Below are 18,050 nucleotides of genomic sequence, written 5' to 3'. Positions count from 1 at the left end.
CCGAATCACTTGATATCATTACTTAACGAACTCTTTTGTTAATTAGCAAAAAGCCAGAGCTCCCCTAACCCTCCCTCCCAAAAGAGTCGGCTAAGGTGAGGCTCTCTAGACCTTGATTCGAGGAACGTACTAACCGTGATTTCCTTGGCCTCGTAGTCAGCTCCTCCAGCAAGAGTGATGCCGATGGATCCGTGCCCTACGATTTCCCTGTGCAGGACTACTACTAGGATCTCGTGCGAGGGCGTTCCGGACTCCTCCAGGGACTGATTGGCTTCCTCGATCAGCTGCGCTAACTCCTGCAGAGGCGGGGAGAGAAAGGTCACGTGATTAATGGCTAAAATTAGAATGGTTCCAATTAGATTTAGCTTACGTTTACATACAAACAAAAAGTAATACTTTATTATGCTATATGAAGACAATTATTATAATTATCACTATCATTATTATTATTATTATTATTATTATTATTATTATTATTATTATTATTATTATTATTATTATTATTATTCAAAAGATGAACCCTAATCATATGGAACAAGCCGACCAAAGGACCATAGACTTGAAATTCAAGCTTCCATGGATTATGTTGCTCATTTGAAAGAAGTAACAGAAGGTAATAAGAAATACAGAAAGAAGAGATCAGTCATTAGAAAAAAATAAAATGAAATACTAGAATTAGTAAAAAATGAGAACTGCTTTAAGGTAGTAATATAAAACTTCTCCAAACATTATAGCTACCACTGTGTCATTTCAAATACCTAGACACCGGGACATAATGGCATAATTCAAATTACGTCTAAGATTTAGCATTCAGTGGAATGGAACAAAACAGAATATGGAAATTTGGCCAAGGGCAGGCGCTGGGACCCGTGAGGTCATTCAGCGCTGAAACTGAAATTTACCGTAAACAGGTTTGAAAAGTGTATTATGAATAATTGTTAGAAGGTGGAAAGTAAGAGACTATGAACGAAAGTACGGTAAAAGGAATGAAAAGGGCTGCAGTTAAGTGACGCTGCAAAGAAACTCTATTGCCTACAGTGCACCGCATGAGGTGCATTGGCGGCTCTAACCCCCCTTCATGGAATAGACGTGTAACCAAAAAAAAAAAAATAATAATACATAAAAACAAATAAAAAATAAATAAATAAACACAAGAGACTGACAATCATCCCTATCACATGGCCTTGGACACTTCCGATGTTCGTTATATAAATAATATCTTATTACTGTGTATTGCACCCATTACGTCACAGTATTCCCTGACTACGGTAACAAGTCATTGTTTTTCTATACACAAAAGGAGAGAGAGAGAGAGAGAGAGAGAGAGAGAGAGAGAGAGAGAGAGAGAGAGAGAGAGAGAGAGAGAGAGAGAGCATTTTGGACAAACTTGAGCGATGCACCGAAGTTACCTGTAGTCATGTTCGTCAATTAAGAGCGAGTTTTACAGATTCCCAGTGTTTTGTATTTCACTAATCGATTATGTAATTGGTTGCATCCCTAAAACAACTCTCCATATACAACAACAATTGTAAATACTTATCGCAACAACACTGAAGGAAGCACATGAATGATGCATAAAAAAATGACGATCGCGTATTTGCCAACGCGAATGACGCAGGACAAAAGACGAAAACAAAACGCACAAAGGAAACACGGTGCTGTAGCTTCATGGGAATGTGGGAAAAGGGGGTTTGGGGTTGGGTGGGGGGGGGGGGCAAAAAACCTGCATTAAACGATTAAAGCACAATGGATCCCTGCCATTGTTCGAGTGGCCGCCATCTCTCCATCGTGGAAAGGAACGAAGAAAATAAATGTCATTGACTTCAATTTATAGAAAGTGACGAGGCAGTTTGACAGATTACCTTCAGACAACTGTCAAAGGCCCATTTGGCAGGGTGGGTACCGGGCACAGGCCAGGAATATGGGATGGGAATGGGCATGGAGGAGAACCAGCTCCAAGAAATGACCTTCCTCATTAAAACTGTTTTAACCCTTCATCATTTTTTTGGTCACTCTCACTTGACTTTTTATACCAATCTCTCTCTCTCTCTCTCTCTCTCTCTCTCTCTCTCAGATCATTATGATGTCACCCCTCACACACAAAGGTCCTTAACTCACACAATCAGCGGCAACACACAATAGCACTGCTGTGACCATCTCGATGATGGATGACGAGCTCTCCTCCCAAACGCTCCCGACTTTGTTGTGGGGGGGGGCCTTGACTCGGCTGAAGAAGAAGAAGGAGATAAACAGAACCACGCTGGCCCCAGGGGAAAAGTCATATTGCCCTTTTCTCTATTGATAGAATATACAATTTAGGCCGAAGGCCAAACGCTGCTGGGGTCATTCAACGTCAAAAGGGAAATTTATAGAAAAACAAAGGTTTGACAGGTGTAACAGGAGAAAACCTCAAAGCAGTTGCACTATGAAACAATTGTTAGAATGAGGTGGAAAGTGAGGTGGCAAAAAGAATATGAATGGAGGTAATGCAAAAGGAATGAAAGGGATTCCAGCTGGGTGTATGGTACGGTGTATTTTTTATTTATTTATTGTTTTTACGTTGCATGGACCCAGAGATTATTCAGCAACGGGACCAACGGCATTACGTGACTCGCGAACCACGTCGAGAGTGAACTTCTATCACCAAAAAATACACATCTCTAACCCCTCTGTGGAATGCCAGAGAATCGAACTCGCAGCCGAAGGGAGACTGAAAAGAACCTTAAGTATTACCATGAGATGCACTGACGGCATTCATCCCTCCCCCCCTCCCTCTACGGGGCGTTTTTCTTTATATATGATCATACCAAATTACTGGACCTGTGATAGTGTGTTGTGGTTGACGTAATAACAGAGCCTCCGCAACAATGCATACATACACACACACACACACACATACACACTCCTCCCCTCCCCTCTATCAGGAGGTAACTGTACATTTGAAAACAGTTCAGGGAACTGACCGGCGGCAGATAGTCAGTCAGTTCCATGGAAGTAAGAAACAATCTGTGTGGCAGAGCATACAGTCACTCTGTCATTGCTCAATGCTAGTATCTACTACTTTGCGAGAGAGAGAGAGAGAGAGAGAGAGAGACGCTGACTCCTTTAACACAGGGAAGCTGAAAAAAAATATGAGAATAATGGAAGAGAGAGAGAGAGAGAGAGAGAGAGAGAGAGAGAGAGAGAGAGAGAGAGCTTTTACATAGAGCAACGTAAAAAACCTGAGAATATTAGAGAGAGAGAGAGAGAGAGGAGGGGGGGCCTACCTCCTTTTACATAAACGTAAAAAAAATATGAGAATACTGGATCATGAGAGAGAGAGAGAGAGATGCCGACTACTTCTGCACAGAGAAACGTGACAAATCTTAGGATTTTGGATAATGAATGAGAATAAAGTTAGTGTCGGCGGCGAAGTTAAAATGTCCTTTTCACAACTTATCACATTTTCTGAGCAAAAACTTTTTTATATTTTTTCGGCGCACGTTCTATCATCACAAAGACTTTTTGATACAATTTTCTCACGGGATTTCCGCTCATTTCCTATCAGGGCCACTTGTCCTAATCCTTTGGAAGTAGAAGTGAAATTCTCCACCAATTACCCACGATTTTTATTTGGAAATAAAATTAAATCCTACGGTGACCTGATCCGTTTCAGGATAACGCGAGAATATACTACATTCATCTAGATAAGTAAGTATTCTCAGTTGTCTCTCTAAGCTTGTTTGTTTGTATGGTGTTTTTACGTTGCATGGAACCAGTGGTTATTCAGCAACGAGACCAACGGCTTTACGCGACTTCCGAACCACGTCGAGAGTGAACTTCTTTCACCAGAAATACACATCCCTGACCCCTCAATGGAATGCCCGATAATCGAACTATCAGCCACCGAGGTGGCAGGCAAAGACTATACCAACCACGTCACTGAGGCGCTTTTAAGCTTGTTGGTCCCAAGCTGTTATGAATATAAGTAAAATCAAAATTCTACACGATTACGTGTTTAAAAAATAATCTTAATGGTCTATCTAAGCTCGTAGGTCTAAACCTGTCTAATTAAAATAAATATATAATCAGTATTTTTACATATTTAAGCGTATAATTTTATAAATACTATCCGTGGTCTATCTTCTTAAGGTTGCTGGTCTAAAGCTGTAACGAAAATAAGTATAATCAATGTCTTACAGATTTACGTGTTTATAAATATTTTGTAGTCTAAGTTTGCTGGTCTAAAGCTGTAATAAAAAAGCATAAACAACATTTTTACAGATTTACGTGGTTACATAAATACTCTCTGCGGTCTATTTACCAAAGCTTGCATGGCTAAAAAAAAAAAAAAAAAAACTACCATACAACCGGACAAGGGGAGGTTCTGATATAACATAAAAGTTAATTTAAATTTGAAAGCTTCAATGACATTGGTCTAATTCGGCGATAAACAACGACAAAAACCACAAATAATGTAAAGTTCCTCCATCTCGAGGAGGAGGAGGAGGAGGAGGAGGAGGAGGAGGAGGAGGAGGAGGAGGAGGAGGAGGAGGAGGAAGATGATATCGCTAACAAGTTGACACGACCTTCACCAAGGACGGTCCTACCGTCTCTCTCTCTCTCTCTCATTCTCTCTCTATACATCACAAAAGAGCGAACGAAAGAAGAGAGATAAGAACGTATACAAAGAGGCGATACAATGCTTCCAAACGTATCTTTGGGGCAGGTCGGCGAGTGCACTTAAGCTATAAAAGGCCCATTAAGCAATACTCAGCTAGTGAAGTATGAAGTACACAAATATATACATATATACGCGGGAGAGAGAGAGAGAGAGAGAGAGAGAGAGTAGAGAGGAGAGAGAGAGAGAGAGAGATAGAGAGAGAGAGAGAGAGAGAGAGAGAGAGAGAGAGAGAGAGAGAGAGAGAGAACCATTGTATCTAATGACAAAAAAAATTATTTGTATAATAAGACAAGCTTTGTCTCCTATTAACTGTCAACTAGAATACCTTATCAAACATACGAGGTGTAAACTTCATATTTCTTGATAAGGTATGACAGACCAGTACAGTAAAAATAATTTACTAAAACTTACATAAATTATTGTCTGAATACACAGGAAGACCCAATCTTTAAGAAACTCAAGTGATCTCATTAGGAGACGAATTATTTCATTAAATGTCTCGTCTAACAAATTAACAAAGACCAAAGAGGAAAATGATTATCTCATTAAATGGGAGAGAAATATGCTGTCAAATTCGACAGAAATGAGTGACAGGTATCTCGAATGAGCTCATTTATTTACGGTAAACAAAAAATAAAAACTTATTAAATTATTACAAGGAAGCGATGAAGAATGAAAAAAAAAAAAGTCATAAACACACGAGAAACGATACATATTTATCTATCGGTAACAAAAAAAGAAAACACGAAAAAAACTTCTAAGGTTTCCCCCTTCCCCCCCCCCCACCAAATAAAAGAGGACTATAAAAGCTCAATTTTAAAGTCCTCCAGAAATCATATCCCGTAGCTCTTCAAACCTCTACTCCATCAAGGAAAACCAAAGTCGAGCTCCTCCGCAGCTGAAACTCGATTCGTTTGTGGCAGCCTCTCTGATGGGGAGAGAGAGAGAGAGAGAGAGAGAGGAGAGAGAGAGAGAGAGAGGTGAGGGTGGTGACCTCTCTTGCACCCCACCCCCATTCCTTCCACCCACTTAGGCTTGTACCCCTTGACAGGTGGCAGTGGGGCCCCCCACACCACCAAATAACACCAACCACCCACCCTCACACGTAAGGACGGTGCCTGCCCCCTAGGCCCACAGAATCCTGATCTCTCTCTCTCTCTCTCTCTCTCTCTCTCTCTCTCTCTCTCTCTCTCTCTCTTCTTCTAGCGAGTACTGTCCGTCTTCTTGCCTTGGCAGTTAACAGAAATCAGTCTATCAATTCTTACCCAACTAAAATGAACAATTCACAGTAGATGAGAGATTTGAAGTATCGGCAAATAATAATCTTTGCACAGCCTCGGTTCTTCATTAATGTCAGTTTAGGAATCACCATCTGTTTATAGGCCTAAACGTATGTGATAAGCCTCGCAATTCTTTATAGTAAGCAAACTCCAGCTGTTCCTCAACATTCCTCAATTCTAGTAGTTATCAATTACGAAATCTTACGAGAAATTCTGATCATTTGAACGGCGGAAACATAAATCTCAGAGTTAACAGCGGAAAACTGCGCGGGAAGACTAATTTATCGGGATATAATATCAAGTTGACGGTGCGGAAAAAAAGGCCACATCCGGGACTAGATAAATTTTCGGCGGGAGGAGGCCGGTGCCGTTACCGGAACGGTGCTCTGATCGCCGATGGAGAATTGGCGAGGACTCCGCGCGGGGCGGCCGAGAGACTCTCTTCAGTTCCCCTGTCATTCAGCGCAAGGTGACGATGCGGGGCTAGATATATAAACATATCGACATCCATTTAAAAAAAATTGTAAATATTTTTTTACATATTTTTTTTGAAGTTGAACCTTCATTATATAGCAAATATTTACCTTAACTTTTATAAATATTAATACGTTCTTTGTAACCAAAAAATTTATATAATTATATGAACATTATATCTTCGGAAGCGTCAATCAAGGGTCCCAGTGATCTTGTTCCATATGAATAGGGTTTATATTCTGAATAATAATAATAATAATAATAATAAAATAATAATAATAATAATAATAATAATAATAATAATGAAACTATGGAATAAAAAATACCAACAGCTTTAATTAGCAAAAACACTAATTCAAACCAAGGCTTCGAAACTACTCAACCAGCACACAGCAGCTTCACGGAAAATCCACTTTTACCCAAAACCTGGCAACAGTAAACGTATTCTCTTAAAAAAAAATTACAACTAACTTCCCGAAGTTTATCGTACCTAATGACAGAGGTATGCATCAAAGAAGGCGCCAACATTTCCACAACACCGAATCAGAAAGCACATAGGGAAAAGTGTAGGGAGGTTACAAAACTTTAATCATCGAAGTACCCGGCTTTTCAAGTCCGTAAAAAAGTATTGGAACATCCTGTAGTTCGAGAAAAGCCTGTCGGTACTAAATAGTCCTTGTATTTTGGAGTCGATTCATGCGGAATAATGTCGAATAAAATAGTCTTCACCAGGAGGGGCTGATGTAGATGGGCATAAGGTCGATAATACTAAATTCTGTCTGGAAAATGGGGGATGATTTTGACGTGGTTCGAAGCGAGTGTCATCTTTCATGTACGAACAGGTACTCAATACTCCTAATAAAAGAACCTTGGCAAAAAAAAATACTAAGAGAAAAAGACTGATAAATACCGAGCGAAAAAATGCTGATGAATACTGAGAGAAAAAGGTTAATAAATACTAAGGGAAAAGGTTAATAAATACTGAGAGAAAAAGGCTGATAAAAACTGAGAAAGGGGCTGATAAATACTGAAAAAAAAGTTGATAAATATTGAGAGAAAAAAGGTTGGTAAATACCGAGAAAAAAATCTGATAAATACAGAGAAAGAAAAAGCTGATAAATACCGAGGGAAATACGTGAATGAAAACGCATGGTTATGAATAAAGTACAAACACGCTATTTAAAAAAAAAAGGCAAAACTAAACTGATAAAGTTACTGAACAAATGAAATACATAATCTTTAACACTGCACCGAGATAAGGAAAAGCCTTCACATATTTCTCCTTCACCCCACCTTACACAACACCCCCCCGCCTCTATCTCTCTCTCTCTTCCTCCTAAGGGCACAAACCTTGTCACCTTTCCCCTGTAATTACCACACCTTCAGCCGGTACCCACCACTCCTTGCCCAAAGCATCAACTCTCCGAGATACCCAACAATTTGTGGAGACTTTATCGAATGAAAAATCCAGACAAGGGACGGAATTAAGTTTTCATTTTCCCTTCATTATTATCATTATTATTACGCCGATCGCCAGGTGAGAAAATAACATAGCTTTAATGAAATTACAATGGCGGAGATATATTTAATAGTAGTCGAGGACGAAAAGGTATACATACGATTACCCACGCATGCGCATATACATTCAAATCAACGCTGCGACGAGGAGATAAGTTACTCTTCTTCTAAGAGAGATGAGAGAGAGAGAGAGAGAGAGAGAGAGAGAGAGAGAGAGCATTAATTTCCAGCAAACTTCGAACCCAAATTACGAGTTTTAAAATGGAAATCCTTGATTAGCATAGACTAGGTCTAAATGTTGGCTAAAAGGGTAACAATTATCAAAGGGAATATAACAACAAACATACAACTTGTCTTTGAAAATTACAAAATTAAATTAACCAAGAATAGCTACCACGCTCAGAGAAAAAATTCAGAATTTCAGTTTAAACAACTTGATAACCTGTCAGTCATGAACCTTGGACATTGGAGGCTAACCAATTACCTTTAGAAAATAAGAAACCACTTTCCTTTTGTTATAATTTGGATACTGCAAGTCATTATATATATATTATTATAATATTATATATATAGATATATATTATTATATATATATTATATATAATATATTATCTATATGATATATTATATATCTTATATATATATATTTATATTTGGTAGATCTAGTTAGTAACTCTGCGTCAGGTATATTTCTTTGAAAATTATAGTTTCCCATGGTATTTGGGTAACTTAGTAAGAATTTACCGTTATTTTTGGGGGGTCGACTGTAATTAACCCCTGGCGAAACACATTGGACGCCCCAATCCTAGTGGCTACCGTATTTGACAGCTCTCCAACAAATATAAAGTTTTGGCAAAGACAAAACTAGAAACTCGTGTGTTGTATATTTCGACAGGAACTTTCACTCACTTAAAAAGAGTGTATTACAATACTCACTTATACATTTTGAGGGAAAATCTTCAGTTTCTTCGCAAAAATGTTCCATAATACGAGTAATTATAGAAGCGAGAGACCTCGCCTCAGGCAACTGACTTCCACACCAAGTGTCAGACCTGAGTTTTATCCGGGTTAGGAAATCGCTTAAATACTTATTACCAAGGTACAAATGCATTCACAATTTGTGATTTCTACTTCTTCATAGTTAAAATAGGATCCTTATCGACTATACATGTATTCACAGACGACGTATCTGTTCTCATTACATCGAGTTGTTGATGGCTAAGGACTGACTGACGAGTGACGACAAAAATTTCAATGATCGTGAAGGCCCACTCTGAATACATGGCCGAGAATGGGCAGTGCGCATGCGTCAAAAGCCCTCTTTGATATATGGCACCACCGAGCCGTTGCAAATGATGGAACAGAACTACACACTAACACATAGGTTAATTAATCAAGCGTGGCGAGTTCTCTCAAGATGCGAAATGGATTAACGTGGGATTCTCATCTTTTAGGCATCACTGAAGAGGAAGAAGTTCGCGAGGAGAAATACGTAGAGAAAATGGATGTTGGTGAAATGAATTCGCCCTGGGAGGAAATCCACAATAGAACGTGACCGTCAGGAAAGGAGGTGATACGACCGGCTACACTCTACTAAACACCTTCAGTATCCTTAAGGGCTCCTCGAAAGGCCGAAGACACACCGGTGTCCTTTAGAAGGACAGGTTTATCTAATGAAAAGCCAATATACTGCGCCATAGGGAAGTCACGCTTTAATTTAATCCACAGCCTCACTGAGGCATATTAAATTTTAGTCCAAACGAGTTTCGTGCTCACATAAAAAACTGAGAGAGAGAGAGAGAGAGAGAGAGAGAGAGAGAGAGAGAGAGAGAGAGAGAGAGAGAGAGAGAGAGAAATTTTCCTTTAGAATAGTGTAGTGTTTACAGAAACTGCACCTTTGGCCAGATGGGAAATCTATGTATACAGTACACGTCAAAATGTATTAAATGTTTAAAACAAAACAAACGTTTTGCATAATAAAATGTAAAACCTCGGTACACAATTCCTAGACTTGTATGTAAACCAAAAGAGGTTTATTAGTCTGAATTTAAAGTATGGTTTATGATTGATATGACAGTGATGTCAATATTTTCAGTGGAGAAGGTTATTTTCCAAATGGATCGTTTTTTTTTTCATTAACCTTCATTCTACTTCAAATTTTGAGTATATAAATGGTTTCTTTTAACACTGTCCCAAAGTTAGATATTTTTTCTTTTTTATACAAAAAACTGTTTTGTAAAACGATGTCCCAACTTTCGTTAAAGTGAATCGGTTTCGATTCAACGCACTGATTGGATGTTGAGGGGTGAAATGGACTCTCTCTCTCTTCTCTCTCTCTCTCTCTCTCTCTCTCTCTCTCTCTCTCTCTCAAGTGGTTTTGCTCCTGCCTTCGGTAATATCCTGAGAGCAAAAGCATTGTGGGAAATAAGCAATTATCATACGATTGTACTCTTGGAGGTCAGCTCCAACCTTGTGTATGCCGTTTTTTTTTTGTTTTTTTTTTTTTTTTTATTTCCTTTGTGATTCTTCTTCTTCTTCTGTCACTTGTCTGGCTCCCCTCAAGGCCTACCGCCACTTTCCCCTTCGTCGAAACAGAAGAACCGCCTCTCTCTACTCTTTCCCTTACCCACACACCTACACCTACACACACACACACACACACACATCCCAACCTCCAACTTTATACTTCTTGCTTCAATTATCTCGTAGGATGGTTTCCTTTCTTCGCAATTTTTTATTTATTTTTTTCTTATATTATTTTTTACATTACTTTCTCTTCTGTAGTCCCTTAGGTTATGATGGCTGGCTCAAAGTCATTGCGAATAAAATCGCAATAAATGTCTTGCGGTAGGAATTTTATACTATATATATATATATTATATATATATATATATACATATATATATATATATATATAGATATATATATATGCTACTACTATTGACGACGCAGCTACTGCTGTTTTTTTTAATGAAATATGGTTTTAAAATAATAATAATAATAATAATAATAATAATAATAATAATAATAATAATTAATAATAATAATAATAATAATAATAATAATAATAATGGTGTACTTAGGAAGCTGACCCTCTCTCAAGCATACTTTATTAAAAGTAATGGCTACTTCAGCTGCCTTACACATATAGACATTCTTCTCTATTTTCCGAATAACGACTTTTTCCGTGCTACTTAAACAGGCTAGTAGAGCGCCTATAGAGGGCATGATCAAATACATTGTCAAAATAGGTGTATTTAGTTGAATTTTACAGACTATAAAATTGAAATATATACACCTATTTTGACATTGTATTTGATCTTGACCTCTATAGGCGCTCTACTAGCCTGTTTAAGTAGCACGGAAAAAGTCGCCATTCGGAAAATAGATAAGAATCTCTACAAGTGTAACGCTGCTGAAGTAGCCATTACTTTTAATAAAATAATAATAATAATAATAATAATAATAATAATAATAATAATAATATGGGCACTGGTTTGGTGGTCGAATGTTACCATTAATAACAGCATAATTACAAGAGATTAATGTCATATATTATTATATATAAAGTTAATCTATTAACAATAAATTAATAAGACTTATATGAAGAAGACTTAGCTAACTGACGAGTCACGTGCAGAGAATCAGCAGGTTAGCTGGATTAGATGAAGCCCAGAGGGTGACCGTAAGTGAAGTCAGATTTTCTAGGGAATAAAGAGACCTGGTGTGGACCTCTGGACTTGTATCGACCACCCAATATATAAAGAGCATTGGAAACTCATTGGAAAGTGACGTAATGCAAAATTTTACAGTTGACGATCTCCCAAAATTATCGGTGCATTTATAAGTAAAAGTCCAAATTCTTGACTCCATTAAAAATGGTCATTAGGGACCTACTTCAGCTGTAAGTAAAACCTGTCCAGAACTATTCAAGTATTTACTTAACATCAACAACACTTTCCAAAGCTCTCGAAGTGGTTCCTGTTTTTCTGTTACCACCCCAAAGTAAGAGAAAAAAAAAAGAAAAAAATTACCCGTGGGAACTTGGCTCGTTCACTTCAAATTCATTTCCTCACTTCGACGACTTCCTCTTTTTCTAAGAACGACTTGACGCTTGGGACCTTAACGATTGCGGGAATCATCTTGGTTAGCCTTTCAACGTGCTACAGCTCCAGGAATCATCTGCTTAAGACTTTCAGCGTTCTAGAGTTACAGGAATCATCTACTTACGCTTTCCACATGCTAAGCCTACAGGAATCGTCAACGAGTACTTAGGCTTTGAACGTACCAAAGCTACAGGAATCATCTACTTACGCTTTCAACGTGCTAAATCTACAGGAATCATTTAACCCTACAGGAATCACCTATTAAACCTACTGAAATCACCTACTTGGTTGTAGGCTTTCAATGAGCTCAACCTACATGAGTCACCTACTTGGTAATAGACTTTCAATCTGCTAAACCTACAGGAATCATCTACCTGGAGGAATATCCTGTCAGACGTCATCTTGACGTAATTGGCAACTGCCGCTCAACGAAAGTGAAACTTTATTGCTATTAATTATTCACAAATACGTCACTGGCTTTTGTCACTTAATTTCCGTCGTGCGAAATTGCAAAACGCTTTTCCCCCTTCACCTCTTGCGACACAACAAGTCGCTTAGTAATTTGATGGCGATTTAATTACGCGGAATTACCGTCTCTTGCATACCGGAATGCGTAGTGTGTGGTCGTTTGAATATGCACGTCGTTTGTATTATCGCAACTACTTAAAAAATACTCGTTAAATGGAAAAAAAATTAATGTAGGAAAGTATAAAAAGTGTCGGCTGAAAGAAATATAACTTACAAGAAAGTTTTCAAGTTAAATATAAGTATAAAAATACTTGGGCGATAGAAACATTACTTAAATAAACTTTTAAGGTGGCAAATTTATGTATACGGCCCACAGGTGAAATAAAGGATATTATTATCATTATCATTTCGAGAAATACGCCGTTGGAGCCTCCACTTCTAGAGTCGACGAACAGGCCAACAGGTCCTGCCGAAAACTGGTTCGACGAAGGTCAGGTCAGATTATGTTTAGAGTCGAAGGGTAAGAAAAAAAAATTCGACATCCCTCTCCCCATGCTTAGAGGAGGAGCGTGGGGGGGTGGGGAGGAGGGGTAGTGGGTGTTTAAATCAAGATTCAGGGCTAAGAAGTGATGATCTCTCTCTCTCTCTCTCTCTCTGAGTTTTGTCTTCAGCTGAAATAATTTAATCTTAAACAGCTCTCTCTCTTCAGTTTTGTCTTTAGCTATGATAATCTTATCTTCAATCTCTCTCTCTCTCTCTCTCTCTCTCTCTCTCTCTCTCTCTCTCTCTCTCTCTCTCCACACACAAAAACCCATTTATTTCTCTTTCCTGACGTGACAGGGAAGGATGACAATGGGTCAGGAGATCAAGATCTTGTCACAACTCGATGGGCAAGTCTCTGTTGGCCTTGTCGTGTGCAATGGAAAATCGAGAATACTTTCGAAGAAATCAATGAAATATATTGATATATCTGAGTTGCCCTGGTTCTTCTTCTTTTTCTTCTTCTTCCACGGAAAAACAGGATTTTCGAAATGGGAAATAAATCTTATATTCATTCCCACGATTCGGTCTACATATCATTTGTCTTCCTACGCATTACGAATGCACAATAATAATGCATGGGCGGGTTGCACTCCAGTTCTTGAGAATAAAATCTGAAATGCTGTCAAATGATACAGAGTTTTTTGATTTATGGGTTGAAGAAAATATTACAATTGTTTGAAGGAAGCGAGACGTAGATATTACATAAGGCGAGCATAATACGTAATGGAGTTTACATACACAGTATATAGTATATGTATACATACATTTGCATATATAATATATTATTTAAAAGAATAATGAATCTATACCCAGGGAATCTCCTTTCCATCGGTACCCCCAAAAGCTCAACAGGTAAAAACAGACAGGTGTGAAAAACTCGACCAGTCGACAACTCTCCCTATTCGAGAGATTTCACACACCGTTTGGTTCTCCTCTTTCCACGAAATTCCGTCTCCCCCCCTTCCCCAGCCCCCCTCCCTCCCCCTTTCTTCTCTCTCTCTCTCGCCTCACGTTGAAAAGGGTTGAGAAGTGAACGAAAAAAAGAGGAGAAAAAAGAAAATGAATTCATGGGCCAACAAGATGGGACCCACAACGGGAAACTAAAACTAGAGGCATTTTTATTTGTTATTCTATTGCTTATTTGTTAAAGCAAAGAAGATTATATATATAATATAATATATATATATATATATATATATATATATATATATATATATATATATATATATATAAATAAGTACAGTTAGCAATGAGACATTCAAGAAAGTTTATCTCCAACATCATGATAAATGATCAAAGGAATGCCTTGGCCTATATTAAAGAGGTTCCCCCCCCCCTTTATTCGCGGCTGCCTAAACTACCAATGTGTCAAAAAATGGTTATTTAAGGTTTCCATGTCAGACTGGAGATGACTGATCTTATATTGCAACTGGAACGTCAAAAGTTCAAGCGAAGGTACAATGCACTATTACCCTAAAACAATTCACCTTTATTTCAAATATTTATCTATAATTTTACGTATTTGTCTATCAATTCATTCATTTACCTTCTTTCATTCTCCAATAACTGATCTCTTCTTTCTGTATTTCATATCGAGTTCTGTAACTTCTTTCACATGAACACCATATTGTTTGGAAACTTGAGTTTCAAGTTAGTGGCCCCTGGGCCTTGTTCCAAAGAATAGGGGTTCGTCTTCTGAATAATAATAATAATAATAATAATAATAATAATAATAATAATAATAATCTATCGCAACTAACGTTTAGTTTGTATAGCAAATTTGGGGCTATTGGTTCAACTTTGAGATGTATTAACTTTCACGATTAAATAGTAAAAGATGTCTGAAGGAACCCTAAGATATTCATCTCTCTCTCTCTCTCTCTGTGTGTGTGTGCTGACTGACTAACTAGATAACAGGCTGGTCCTCATAATTGGCCACCCTTCACCCCAACCTACCTAGTGTTATAGGATAGACAGACCGGGTTTCAGAAAACTTGGTTCGCATTGAGCCCTAGATCTTGCATCTCTTGGTCTGCATTGAGGTACAAGGAACAGTTTGATGCTAAAATTATAGAAATATTCATCGTGACTATACTTTATGCTATTATCTGAGAGCTGTAGGTACTTATGATATGCAGTCTGAAACAGTACTCACAAGCCAATCTGGGTAGTTGACATAAACCTTCTCGTGTGACTCTACGCTTGAGAACTGGACTCTTGACATTCAGCCAAAATGGTTAGTTTAGCAAGTTAACTTACATGAAATTTTCGAAATCATTAAAAAACATCAGCGTCATCTCTCGTTTGAGTGAACTGCAGCAGTACAATATAACTCTGATTCTCAGCTGTCTTATTTTTAAGAAAGACTATGCAAATTCCCTTTGGTGGATAATATAGTTAATTCTTCCCATTTGGATGTGCATCGTAATTGGTCCATAACCACGGAAAAGCTGCACACTTGTAATTATTCATTTTTACAATATATACAAAAATGAATTTTTTTTCTTAGTATACGAAGAAATCACATCACCTTCTTTAATTACATCATAAAAAATATATATATAATTGTGATCGAGATAAAATAGTAGATCTGAATGATAAGGGGAAAAATGCAGGCTTCCTGTAATGCTACTAAGCTTAAATAATGAGATATACCTCAATGAGAATTCTCATCATCAAAAGTGCAAGATCCTTACCTGGGGAGAAATCAGAGAAGTGGAAGAGGCCAAAGACGTGATGGAACCATACTGGTCCCTCTGTCCTGAGGCTAATGAAGTCACTGATCCATAGTGAGCTCCCTGAGAACCGTCGTCACTGGTCGTCGAGTCGAGAGAAGACATGCGAGGGTGAGATGTCCCATTGCCTAAGTTTCCACGTTTTCCAAGATCATGCCTCTCAAAAGCTCGCATAATATCAGACATTTTCGGTGTGTTGGACGCACCAGAACGGGGAATGGATATCCCAATGGTAGCTTTTGGACGGGAGAATGCGTCCAGAACTTCTTTACTTCCTGTTCTCGAGAGCGAGTCCTCTGGAGTGTACAAGTCATCTCTGGAGTCTGTAGACACTGTTGGACTTAAGGGCCCACCTCCAGTAAGGTAATGAGAATCCATAACATTGCTATCACCACCTTCAATCAGGCTTGTGGGTCGAGAAGGAGCACCACCACTATTTGCTTCCCGACGTTCTCGCAACTTGATGCCACTGTTGCCATATTCTGGCATGGATAGTTTCCTATCTGGTACGTCTGCTCTGGGGATATCCAGAACACCAGCACGTGCATCACTACTATTATTGCTTGTGGAAGACTGAGAAGATTCACTGTACAAACAAGTTGGGCGAGAGGGTCGGGCACTGTCTAGTTCAGAAGAATCATCACATAGCCTGGATGGACGTGTAGGCCTTTCCAAAGTAGATGAAACTGAGCTTCTATCATCGTAAAGACGATTGGACTTGGTTGGCATTTCAAGACGACTAGTACTCTCTCTTCGTACAAGCTGTGGCTGTGGTGCAACAGTTACCTCTTCGGCACGTTGTTGCCATCTCTCAGCTAGAGCCTTAAAGCCATTGGAATTCTTCCTAGATCTGTCTGGTGAAGTTGAGTCAGAAACCCTTCTTAACCTCTGAATCTTTGACTCTATATCAGTTTCTGGGTTAGTTGAACCATACTTCATTTCTAAAGCTGCCCAACGTTCAGATTTTCTGTTAGTAGACTTAAAGGATGATGATTCTGTATATTCAGCATGTTCTACAACCCTTCTGGAAGATGACATTGGAATTTCAGCTATTACGTCTTCATTGTTAGGTTCACCCAGCTGTTCAAAATCATCCATGATTTCATTCAAATATGCTACTTTCACCTGGGCTTCTTTGTACATTTCTCCTTCCTGATCAAAATACACAGGCTCAGCTGAAACTTTAACTTCTTCATGCTTGGCTACATGGATGACAGAATCTCGTGAGTTCCGCCTTGAAGAGTCATGAGATGATCTATGTGAGGAAGTGGCTGACGATGTGGATGAAGTTGATGGGTGTCGACGGAGTCCTAATGTTTTTGGCCCATCTCTCAGTTCTGTATCCAACCGTTGGGGGAATTTATCAGTTTCTTCCCTTTCAGATGAGAATTTTCTAATTATTTCGGGTGTTAACTGTTCATCACTGCTACGTCCGGAACTACACCTTGCCGAATTAAGAACATTTCTTCGATTTTCTGCCTCAATACTACCTCTTTTGAGAACTCTTCTTGCAGATTCTTGATCATCAAAAGAGCTTTGGGGAGAAAGACGTGACCTATACGACCTATATCTACGATCGTCGTGATCATCATGTTCTGGCATTGGTGAAGAGGGTGGAGACATGCCCTGGGAGAAACTAGACTGAGTAGAGCTAACAGCAGAGTCATTGTCACTATCTTCAGCTCTGCTAAGCCGAGAATCTAGGGAGCTCTTCTGGGAGAGTGGGATTTTGTTATAACTATGCTTTTCATTAGGATATCTATCACAAAATTCAAAGGAGTGTTCTGAGTTTGGAGTTGTGATAGTTTCTAGACTCCTTGGTGGAGTGGGTGTATGTGTTGGAGTGTGTGCAGGAGGAACAGGGGATGCCTGAGATAAATCACTTGTTGGAGATGTACTTCTAGTGCTGTGTGTCCTGCCACTGGGTGGAGGTAGATTGTCGCATTTATTAAAAACTGCAATATTTTTCCTCTTAAAGGCAGGTGAATACTTGGGCAATGTGCTAGTACTATGATTCTTCCATGGAGGAGCATTGAGTGAGCTTTGCCTACTAGTGTTTGATTCACAAGAATCAATACTTGAAATAGAATCAGCCTTGTACAATCTAGGGGATCGCTGACCTTCTCTAGGAAGTGACATTGTCTTGAGATTGGCTGTTGGTGGCACACTAGAAATTTTTGGAAGATCAATGGCTGCTTTTTCTCCATCATTATTGCGACTTTCGGGAATTACAAGGCCACGAAGTTTACTTAAACTTTTGCGC

The 18,050-nt window shown here is 38.7% G+C and overlaps 1 protein-coding gene across 3 annotated transcripts in view; it reads right to left on the bottom strand.

Annotated features, from left to right (window-relative positions):
- Nucleotides 1–18,050, bottom strand: part of LOC135225175 (PDZ domain-containing protein 2-like) — an 856,731-nt gene that overhangs the window by 11,145 nt on the left and 827,536 nt on the right. For all 3 annotated transcript variants that reach the window (XM_064264438.1, XM_064264439.1, XM_064264440.1), the window contains 2 exons: nt 15,749–18,050; nt 135–296 (listed from right to left, as the gene is read on the bottom strand). The exon at nt 15,749–18,050 is cut by the window's right edge and continues 967 nt beyond it. In XM_064264438.1, the coding sequence (XP_064120508.1) occupies nt 135–296; nt 15,749–18,050 (2,464 nt within the window). The remainder of the gene's footprint in view (nt 1–134; nt 297–15,748) is intronic.

This window comes from Macrobrachium nipponense, chromosome 13 (genome assembly GCF_015104395.2).
Source record: "Macrobrachium nipponense isolate FS-2020 chromosome 13, ASM1510439v2, whole genome shotgun sequence".
Classification (NCBI taxonomy): Eukaryota; Metazoa; Arthropoda; class Malacostraca; order Decapoda; family Palaemonidae; genus Macrobrachium; species Macrobrachium nipponense.
Note: the sequence above shows the minus strand (reverse complement) of the source record. Positions and strands in the feature narration are given on the sequence as shown.